The sequence below is a fragment of the Bos indicus x Bos taurus genome, chromosome 22 (genome assembly GCF_003369695.1).
Source record: "Bos indicus x Bos taurus breed Angus x Brahman F1 hybrid chromosome 22, Bos_hybrid_MaternalHap_v2.0, whole genome shotgun sequence".
Taxonomy (NCBI): Eukaryota; Metazoa; Chordata; class Mammalia; order Artiodactyla; family Bovidae; genus Bos; species Bos indicus x Bos taurus.
The window spans coordinates 43,969,358-43,980,144 of NC_040097.1; the positions used below are offsets into that span (position 1 = coordinate 43,969,358).

At 53.7% G+C, this 10,787-nt stretch overlaps 1 protein-coding gene across 3 annotated transcripts; it reads left to right on the forward strand.

The window, feature by feature from the left end:
- The first annotated feature begins 267 nt into the window (after positions 1-267).
- IL17RE (interleukin 17 receptor E) lies at positions 268-10,759 on the forward strand. Of its 3 annotated transcripts, none has more exons than XM_027522225.1 (16): positions 268-515; positions 830-845; positions 1,408-1,530; positions 2,152-2,249; positions 2,510-2,669; positions 2,764-2,903; positions 3,806-3,874; positions 4,964-5,030; positions 5,992-6,167; positions 6,248-6,295; positions 6,384-6,432; positions 6,614-6,765; positions 8,414-8,482; positions 8,962-9,013; positions 9,096-9,194; positions 9,679-10,759. In XM_027522225.1, exons 4-16 carry the CDS (start codon positions 2,232-2,234, stop codon positions 10,233-10,235), a joined length of 1,656 nt encoding a protein of 551 aa, XP_027378026.1. In that variant the 5' UTR covers positions 268-515; positions 830-845; positions 1,408-1,530; positions 2,152-2,231; the 3' UTR covers positions 10,236-10,759. The 3 variants fall into 3 exon arrangements, with proteins under 3 accessions (XP_027378026.1, XP_027378027.1, XP_027378024.1); XM_027522226.1 differs by having other exon boundaries at positions 268-510; XM_027522223.1 differs by having other exon boundaries at positions 280-510; positions 6,617-6,765.
- The last annotated feature ends 28 nt before the right edge of the window (positions 10,760-10,787 follow it).

A 10,787-nucleotide genomic window follows, 5' to 3' on the forward strand; every position in this document is an offset into this window, starting at 1 on the left:
GGGCAGGTGCCATCCACAGGGTGTTGCAGGAGTAGGAGGGGTTAAGTAGATGCAACCTGCCATCCACCCCCTAGCCGTATACCCACCTCTTTCCTGTTCTTTGCCAGAGCAAGAGCACCCTTGCCCTTTAGGTAGGGGAGCGGGGTTTTCTGAGGGGTAGATGTTCCCCAGTCCCTGCGCTTGGGGAAGGAATGTGGCCTGGCTGGCTGGTTGGGAACGAGGAGGAGCTCTGGGGCAGGGCGGGGCAGGGGCAGGCTGAGGCGAGGGCTCCTGCTGGCACTGCACTCCCGGCTGCTGCGCAGCAAGCCGGCCCAGGCCCTGCCGCCCACCTTCGGGCCGTGCAGCCATGCACTGGGCGCCTTGACCCTACGGAACCCCATGGGGAGCCCCAGACTGGCAGCCCTGCTCCTGCCTCTTCTCCAGCTGCTCACTGGCCTGTCTGCCTCTGCTGGGATTGGCTGCCCCTTCCTTCCCCGCTGGAGCACTCGCTGTCTACTGGCCTCCCGCATGGTAAGGTGCGCCTGCCACTGCTGGTGGGGACACCTGGCTCGCACAGGCTCATAACACTCCCCACTCTCCGGCCTGTCCTTTCCTACCACCCAGGTCCCTAAGCTCTGATCGCAGCATCAGCGTGTCCTCTACACCATCTTGAAGTGATAGCCATAGTCCCAGGGCACCGAGGGCCTGGGCAGGGTGGAGCTGGGAAGAAGACAGCCGGAGTGGATGGGCTATTGGTTTACGGGTCTCAAGCAGGGAGAACACCCCTGTGAGAACCTCTGCTAATTCTACTTCTGTCCTTTCTTTTCCCTACCTGGCCCTGTGCTTTCAGGATGGCAGTTTCACTGGTGAGTCTCATTCCCTGCCCTGCTCCCCTTCCCTGTTTCCTCCATTCTAATTTTTTTTTTCTCTACCTAAGAAGTGGCATATATCAAGGGAAAAGCACAGGGTTTAGAGCGAGGACAAGCCTGGATTTGCATTGCAATACTGCCACATACTCCACACATGGCTTCGGGCAGTGCACGGTGTCTGAGGGGTACAGCAGCAGAGTAGAAATGATTGTACAATGAAAACTGTTGTCCCTGAGCTGTGGGGAGGATTAAATGAGAGCCAGGTAAATCTCCAGGCACTCTGCCTTGACTAGTTCTTCACCAGTCAGTCGTACAATGATCCTTGCTATTTTACGGTACCTTCTGCTTTACAAGGTATTTTGCTACACATTATCTTACTTGAGCTTGACAGCAGCCCCACTTTATGAATGAGGAAGCTGAGGTTTACAGGAGTCTGTAACTTGCCTCAAGTCACTTAGCCAGGGTGTAAGTGGCAGTGCTCAGCCTCAAGTCCAACTTGTCTAAGGCAGAAGGGACCTCCTGGGACCTTACTGTCTGATTTCCTTTTCTTCTGTCACAGGAAGGTCTGCCCAGATTCCTCACCATATCCAGCCGGCCCCCCACCTCTCCCCAAAGCCTTGGTGTGCTTGCTGCTGCCACTGTCCCCACTGCTGGTGTCTGCATCTGGTGTCGGGTCCCTCGGGTATGAGAAACAGCGCTCTGGGCCATTCTTAGAGGAGATGGGAATTGGGGGAATTGGGGGTGAGCCAAGTGAGATGTATCACACTAAAAGAGATGTTAGTCCTGTTGCCAACCTCAGCAGAGACTTCAGCCATCCTGAAATAGCACACTGTGCCTACTGATAAGTTCTGTTGTATCATTTGGTGAAGGTGTTTCTCCTTTCAGCTGGTACCAGTTCTTGGGATTAAAATGTTTCAGTTCTATGAATTTACTATTACTACGTTCTAGTAAGGCAAGATCTGTCTTATAAGAAAGAACAGACAGATCTTATTCAGCTCTACATTTTTCTTGCCTACCTCAGTGCCTGGGACATACTAAATTCCCACACACTGCTTAAGAATCGACAGTTTATAATTTTTCACTGTTATAAATAATGCTACTATGAATCTTTGTATACACATAGATTTTTCTCTACTTAAGAAATTAGTTCTCTTTGGTTGTATCATAACTTTCAGGACTGTAGACGTTTGGGATCATTACCCTCCCTGATGTAAAATGATTGACTGTCCAGCACCAGGTCACATCTTCCGATAGGGGAGGGACTGCGAAGGGCCAGGTAGTAAGTGTGCTGTTCCCTGTGCAGGGCTTCAGTGGGGCTGGCTCCGCCTCCTAGTGCAGAAATCCGAAAAGTCTTACAAGTTCTGGCTCTGTAGGAGACACAGGATGCCAGCGTCTGCTCAGGTACTCTCCCTGCCAATGCCAGCCCTGCCCGATGCCCTACAGCCCTTCCCTTTCTGGCCTCTCCTTCTGTTCTCCAGTCATCCAAGAGAGAGGGAAAGCGTGGAGCTGAAGTAGACTATTCTGTCCATTACACAGTTAGGGACACTAAAGCTTAAATGTTGAGCAGCTTGCCTGTCGTGCCCCGGGCTGCTCCATAGACAGGAATAGAAGCCAGAGTTCCTGATTTCTGCCCTGAGGCCAACCTTGCTGTCTGCCTGCAGAGGAAGTTGCTGAGTAGCTGCTGCCTGTCTGAGAAGGGCCATCACAACTCCAGCCTCTCCCCAGATAGCTCCCACAAGGGGCTACGCTCCAAAAGAACCCAGCCGGTAGATCCAGAGGCAGGGGAAGGTCTCTCCAGATCCGGCTCACAAAAGCTTGGAGGTAGGCACGTCGTGTGACTGGAGATAGTGGAGCCAAGTAGTGGTGCCTGTGCTAAGGCCAAGAGACAAGGCCACCAAATCCCCCTTCTCCCCAGGACCTGAGTTCTCCTTTGACTTGCTGCCTGAGACAAGGACTATTCAAGTGACCATTCCTCCAGGCCCAGAGGTCAGTGTGCGTCTTTGCCACCAGTGGGCACTGGAGTGTGAGGACCTGAGCCATCCCTTCGATGCCCAGGTATGCAGTGCCATCTGCCCATAAAGCCAAATCATACAGGGCCGGAACCAAAGGACCTACCTATTGTACAGATGAGGAAACTGAGGCCCAGAGAGGAATGGTAATTGTCCAAGACTTCTTACAAGTCTGAAGTGCCTATCATGAAGACTTTGAACTAGAGAGAGAAGGCAGGGGGCCGTGTCTCTTGGCAGGAGAGGAAGGGAAGAGGGGGTAGAGATCTGGGACAACCATGAATGCCTAGCAAGGTGAGGAATATGGCACTTAACCTCAGTGCAGTGACCCTCAGTGAGATTCAGGTTGCCTTTTCAGTTCCACCAAGAAGTTGTTTTCCCTGAGAAAGTAATAAATTGGTTACATCTGTCTTGATACCCTTCAATCTCGCTCTCTTTTGTCACTGCTCCTCAGAGAATGAGATGTCCCCTGTTCTCCCAGCCTGTGGCCTGACATCCCACCTCAACCTCCAGTTGTCATGGATACTCTTGTATACAGTTGGAGCCATTTGCAGGGACTGATGCTGTACCCAAGTCCCTCAGATCTCCACATTTAAAATGATGATGATGCCTCCCGACATCATCGTGATGCTAGTATTTAATGCATTGAGTTGGTGCTTCTAGCACCTAGCACCCTCCCCAGCATACAGTAGGGGCTCAATAAATGTATATTCCTTTCCCCAACTCCTCCCTCCCCCTATTCCACGTATTGAGACACTTAGAGCAGATGGCCAGACTACAGGACAGAGACCCCCCTGAGAAGGAATTTGTCAGTGAAAGAAATAAGCCTCAGATAAGAGGAAAAGCAGGATGTATGGTGGGTAAGTTCCAGCTTCTTCCTGCCCTTGTCCAGGGTGCCTCTGCTCTTTCTCAGCCCCCTCTTCATCTCTCCCTTTGCTGAACTGTCCACAGAAAATTGTGCCTGGGAGCCACACTGTAGACCTGCCTTATGAATTCCTTCTGCCCTGTCTGTGCATCGAGGTAAGCAGAGGGAAAGGTGTGGATGGTCCATGCTCCACTCCTAGGCCACCCAGACAGCACAGTTGGTCAAGTGTATCTCCACTAAGTCCGGTTTTAAAAGGGCTGGTGTTAATGAGATGCTGGGGGAGACTGGTGCCAGCCTAACAATGAGCCTCACACTGGGTCAGGGGTGGAGGTGTCCTGCTGATCATGGGATATTCCTGGGGGTGATTCCAACCTCAGCCCCACCCAAACCCAGCTTGCTTTTGTTGAGACCCAGCCTCAGCCTACCCACAGAGCAGAATAGACAGCTGCCTTCACTGGGTGTCCTGAGCCGTTAGGGTGAGGGCTCATGGCCACTGCAAGGTTGCATATGGCTCCAGAAGTGCCATTCCCACTAGCCCTACATGGCAGTCCTCCTCCTCTGCCTGTAGGGCTGAGGGGGCCTAGCATTAAGACTTCTTTTAAGGGACTTCCCTGGTGATCCAGTGGCTAAGACTTCACACTGTCAATGCAGGGGGGCCAGAGTTTGATCCATTGTCAGAGAACTAGATCCCACATGCTGCAACTGAAGATCTCACGTGCTGTAACTAAGACCCAGCACAGCCAAATAAATAAATATATTTTTGAAAAAAGGCTCCTCTGGGCTAGACAGAAAAGTCTGGGGGCCTTGTTACTGGGAAGGAGATGAAAGGGAAGGTACAGGCAGAGACATGTAATGAGGAGCGCCTGCCAGAGGTACAACCACTGGATGTTGAGGGGAGAGGCCTGGAAGGGCACTTGGCAGCTTGGGAATTGCTGAGAATGGACACCTGGGAAGGCAGAAGTTGAGGAACATGGACCTCATGATTTGCCTCTTTCTGGGGCTAGGTTCTCCTCTCCCAGAGAAGAGGACTCAACCCCTCCCTCACTGATCTCGCTCCTATAGTCCGGAGTTCCTCCCCAAGCGCCTCCACCCTGGCCTGCACCCCACACGGCTGCCCCTCCTTGGTGCCCAGCCAGCTCAGGCAACTTGTGTCCAGGCAAAGTCAAGCCAAAATGAGTTTCAAGTCTGAGTGATGTCGGGAAAGCCAGTCCTCTGACCTCCATCCCTGTTCCCTTCTCCCACAGGCATCCTACCTGCAAGAGGACACCGTGAGGCGCAAAAAATGTCCCTTCCAGGGCCAGCCTGAAGCCTGTGAGTGCTGCTCATGTGACTCCTGTGCACGCACACCTTCTCTCTGTCTCTCTCCCACACACACGTACATACACACAAACGCACGCACATGCACACCCTCTACACTGGTATGGGAGGAAGTCCGCAGAAAGCATGAGGCACTTTCTCTGGAATTAGTGCAGAGGCAAGTCATGGACTACCATGTCTGCTAAATCAGACTGTTGAACATTGTCCTAGGCACTATGGGAGGTTCAGAAATATCCACCCCAGGAGTCAGTGTACTAAGAGGGTGGATCAGAAGACTTGGGCTCATATCCCAGCTCTGCTACTCATTCTTCTCTGAGCCTCATCTGTGAAATAATGATACTTGCCCTGCTTCACTTTCCAACTCCTTATGAGACTGGAATTCAATATTATATGTGAAAGTGGTTGGTGACATCTATGCATATTGTTGAGCCCAAATTGCAGAGACAGGATGCTCAAACATGACAGATGAGTAGCACCAAGCAGCTTATGGTCCACAGCAGGATTGTAACTAAGGAATAGGCTATAGGGCATGACCTGTGGGGACAGAGAAGCCCATGATGGTTGTCTCAGGGGAGGGAGAAGCCCATGGTGGTTGAATAGAAAAGGTCTCCTAAAGGAAGTGACACCTGAGTTGGGCTCAGAAAAAGGGCAGGATTTAGAAAAAAGAGAACGGAGGATAAAGCATTCCTAATTCTGAGAGGAATGTAAGAAAAGATATGAAGATTTTGAGTTTGGGGAGCAGCAAGGAGTTGGCCAGAAGGGAGGCGCAAGAAGGAGAGGAGATAGCTAAATATAAAAGGTAGTAGGAGGGGCTGGAAGCGGCATGCTCCTTTATCACCTAGGCAGACCATGGCTGTACCAAGCTCCTTCAGAAATATCATCTTCTGATGCCCTGGGGATCAGGATCAGTTTCAGGCCTCCTGGGCCTCACTCTCTGCCCCTGCTGCCTGCCCAGATGGCTCAGACTTCTGGGAGTCAATGAACTTCACTGACCACAGCCAGCACAATCAGATGGTCATGGCCGTGACACTCCGCTGCCCACTGAAGCTGGAGGCCTCCCTGTGCCAGAGGCGGGGCTGGCCGACCCTCTGCGAAGACCTCCCCAATGCCATGGCTCGAGAGTCAGAGGGGGTGAGTCAGGCCTTCCTAGGGCCTGGGCGAGCAGGGCTAGGGCCTGGGGCCCTGCTCTCAACTCTCTTCTCCCCCCACAGTGGTATGTCGTAGAGAAAGTGGACTTGCATCCCCAGCTCTGCTTCAAGGTACCAGCATGTACCTTGAAGTACAGGGGCTGGGAAGGGTGTGCATGGTGCCTGGAGCTTGCTGACTTGCCATTCTTGGATTTCTCAGTTTTCTTTTGGAAACAGCAGCCACGTTGAATGCCCCCACCGGACATTCGGTGAGCCAATAAGTGACCCTGGCTGGGACCCCTCTCTCACCATTTCACCCTCACACAACTGTGGTGAAGCCAAACTCTATCCCTGCCCTAGACTTCTCTGTCAACTGCAGCCCAGCTCCTATAACCTCCCACAAAAACATCATCTCTCACCTGACGCTCTCCCCCGTCCCCCCCTCCACAGCAGCTCCATCCTGGAATGTGAGCATGGATACCCAGGCCCAGCAGGTGGTCCTTCACTTCTCTTCAAGGACGCATGTCACCTTCAGTGCTGCCTGGAACCACCCAGGCTTGGGGCAGGACAGCGTGGTGCCCCCCGTGTACAGCGTCAGCCAGGTATGGCCTAGCCAGGGTTTGGCTCCCACTGGGACCTATTGATTAGAGCACATCAGGGAGAGGCAAGCAAATATCTGACTTACAGCATCTGCTGATTTAATGACTTGATAAGCCTGTATTCAGCTGCCTCTTCTGCCAGTCAGTGGAGTCTTCGATGGAGCAATTTCTAGGCCTTTCCATTTCTGAACCAACAAGGATAAACAGGCAAGAGGCTGGCCCTCTCACTCCCAGCTGCTCTCTGACCCACTCCAACTGCCACCACATTTTGTACTGATGCCCTCTCCTGAACCAGCTGTCCTCCACACACCCCTGCCTGCCTCCACAAGGCATCGGGCAGGAGTTCTCTGTCTCTGGGAGACAGAACCCCAGGAAGCTGAAGTGCTCTTTGCAGAATACTGTGAACCACTGACAGATTCAACTCTGTCATGTGAACTAAAAACAGCTAACTAGCAGACTCTCTTCTGTGTATCTGACATAAAAACCACCATCAAATATATCCGCAAAACCACAGCACCAAGCTGACTAAGCATGGCTCGCTCTTTTCAGTTCTTTCTTATTCACATGCAGCTTATTTGTTTTATAGTCTTTGAGGGCTCCCAAGCAGACAGATGGTAGTAAATGCTATAGATTTAAGACAAAATCATGTGGGATGACCTAAAATAGGGAGCTATATCTAAGGACTCCTTTATTGCTGTGAGCTGGGAACATCATTGAGTTTAACCATGGTTTGAGAGCCACAGTATCATACCCGCTCACAGCTGGCTGGAGAATGGGGGCTGAGGAAGGGCTGGGGCAGGGGGTGGAGGGTGTTTCCAAAGAATGGAGATTGATCCACCCTAACCAATGCCCAGAACACAGGGTGAAGCCACATCCTGCCTGTAGACGGAGGGCCGTCAGTTCAGCGTGCATTTATTCAGTGCCCGCTCTGTTCCCACTCTGTAATAGGCCCTGGGAGATATAAGAAAATCATGTAACACAGCCTCTGCCCGTAAGAAGCCTATCGTGTAATAAATAAGCACTACTACCAAATGAATACACACTGCACTGTGTACTGTAAACGGCATCCACCTGCATATTCCCATCTGAGGCTTTCAGTAACCCAGTGAAATAAGGATTATTATCCATTATACACAGATGAAGAAACTGAGGCTCAAGGAGGAAGGTAGTCTATCTCGATGCAAAGATCTCACTGCTAGGAACAACAAAGGGAGAGTTAAGGCTGACTTCGCTAGCTGTGGTCTCCTGACTCTACAACTTACATTCTTTCCAGTGGACAAGCTGCCCCTCCAGGTTTGCAGGGCAGAGATTAACCTCCTGGTTTGTGAGCTATTAGAGGACAGAACCAATGTCTGTGCTCACCTTGTTTCCTCAGGGCTTGGTACAGAGTCAGTACTCAGAGTATGTTTGTTGATGAGTGCCTGATTAACATGTATCTGTGCCACAGTTCAGATCTGGGAGTGATCAGCAGGATCTGGGAATGAAGCCTAGGAAGGCTTCTTGTTGGGGTGGCACTTGGCCCTAAGCTTGGTAGGATTTGAGTGGGGGTGGCGTGGAGAAGGGAAGAACACCACCTGGGCAAAGGCTCAGGGGCTGCACAGAGCCAGATTTGCCTCTGTGGGGACAGTCATTCTGCTCTTCATTCCCACAGACTCAGGGCTCAACCCCAGTGACCCTAGACCTCATCGTTCCCTTCCTGAGGCCAGGAGGCTGTGTCCTGGTAAGGAATTCTGCCCTCACTCTGCATACACACCCCTGGCATCTACACCACAGGTGGCACATGGGGCAAATCCAGTCAGTAAAAATGTTTGATTTGGCTAGCACAGTGTTCAAAATTGGAATTAGTTGTCACCATTTAACTAGTGGGAGACGTCATATTTTTAAAAGTTGATTTCCGGCGTTTCTTGAAAACTCAGAAAGCCTGGTGCTTTGTGTCCACATTCAGATGTGGTAATTGGTGTGGGAGCTCAGTGGTGTCTGATTACTTCAGTCGGGACTTGTGCCCCTCCAGCTCCTCTTGGGTGCCCTGGTCCGCTTTGGGTTTACTTTCTGAGTTTGCCAAAGCTGGCCCAGGCGCAAACCCTGTGCTACAAGAATGCCCTCTCCACGGTCCCCCTCTCCATCCTCCCACCTCATTCAGCTTCCCCTGGGAGGAGGGTTTACCTTGGCTCACAAGGGTGGGGGGCTCTGTGCCCTCAGGTGTGGAGGTCAGATGTCCAGTTTGCCTGGAAGCGCCTCTTGTGTCCAGATGGTGAGTTCTTGGGAGGGGACGGGGAGTGAGAGGGAGGCTGGGCACTGAGGAGCTGGGCTTCGCCTCACCCTGCTTGACTCAGTCTCTCACAGACGCCTGGGGCTCTTGATCCTGGCACTGCTGGCCTTCACCACTCTACTAGGAGTTGTTTTGGTTCTCACGTGCCGGCGTCCACTGTCAGGTAAGCTTACTGGGAGGTAACTTGGGGACTTTTTTGGCTGCTAGGCCAGTTGCCCTCTCCTTGCTCCCCTGCCCAGGATGCCTTCCCAAAGAGCCTCCTCCCTGCTGTGCGCACCCGTCCTGTTACCAAGGCTTTTAGCCTTAGGCCCCCTAGTGGGCAGAGATGGTTAAAGCAGGACAAAGGTCCCTCTGCCGGTAGTTCTCTGCGGCGTCTCTAGGCAAGAGGCAAGTGGGGTGGAAATGCAGCTTGCGCTGCACCTGTCGCCCTGGCCCTTGCCTCTTCCAGGGCACCTTTATCTAAATTAGCCCAAAGGTGCCCTATAGACTAAAGCTGCCTTGGATACCCAACCCTGGCGCAGATGAGGAACAGGGAAGGTGGAGGGGGGGTGAAGTTCAACCCTATCAGGTAGCCCTGAGGCCTGGGAGGAGAGGGCTGGGTTTTCCTTTAGCCCCCCACACTGCTCATCTGTTGCTCCCGCCCCCAGGCCCCGAACGAGCGCCGCCGGTGCTGCTGCTGCACGTGGCGGAGTCTGAGGCCCAGCGGCGCCTGGTGGGAGCACTTGCTGAACTGTTGCGAGCCGCGCTGGGCGGCGGGCGCGACGTGATCGTGGACCTTTGGGAGGGCACACGGGTGGCACGCGTGGGCCCCCTGCCGTGGCTCTGGGCGGCTCGGGCACGTGTGGCGCGGGAGCGAGGCACCGTGGTTCTTCTGTGGAGCAGTGCCGGCCCCAGCCCCACGGGCGGCCCGGATCCTCGCGCTGCGCCCCTGCGCGCCCTGCTTCGCGCCGCCCCGCGCCCGCTGCTGCTGCTGGTTTACTTTAGTCGTCTCTGTGCCAAGGGCGACATTCCCCCGCCCCTGCGCGCCCTGCCCCGCTACCGCCTGCTGCACGACCTGCCGCGCCTGCTGCGCGCCCTGGATGCTCGGGCTTCTACTGAAGCCACCACCCGGGGCCGCTTCGTCGCCCAGCCGCGCCTGAGGGGTCGCGTGGAACTGTGCCGCAGGCTGGAACTGGAGGCCGCCAAACTTGCCGACCAAGGCTGAACAGAGCTCAGCGCAGTCAGGATGTCTGTGACTGCAGGCCTAGGGGCACTGGCTGGAACCCCCTCACTCAGCGTCCCCGCCCACTCCCCACGTTCCCCCAGTGTCCAACCTCTTCTTCCTGCTCATGCTTCCTCAGAACCCTCAGGGAAAGTCTCTTTTTACAGAGAACGCCCTTGACCTCAGTCCTGTGGTGGGTGGGGATCATCACACTTCCTCTCTCCAAAAGTTCCAGAGAATAGTGCACGTAGGCTCCAGTCCACACCGGAGAGCTTAGGGCTTGGGGAGGCAGGAGAGATGGCAGTTCTGACTGGGAGGCGCCTCCAGACGAGTGCGGGAGGAGGGGGATCGGTGGAGAGGGCAGAACACCCCTTTGGGGCTAAGGATCCGCCTTTTTCAGAAGGAGGCCCTGCCCACAGATGGAGGGAGGGAGGGCTCTGGACCCAGGGTGGTGGGGGCAGACGTGGGACAGTGGGGACTGAGAGAAAGATGAATAAAAGAAAACATGATGGGTAAGCTAAGAAACACAAGGCGCCTCTTCAGTGTGCCCAGGGT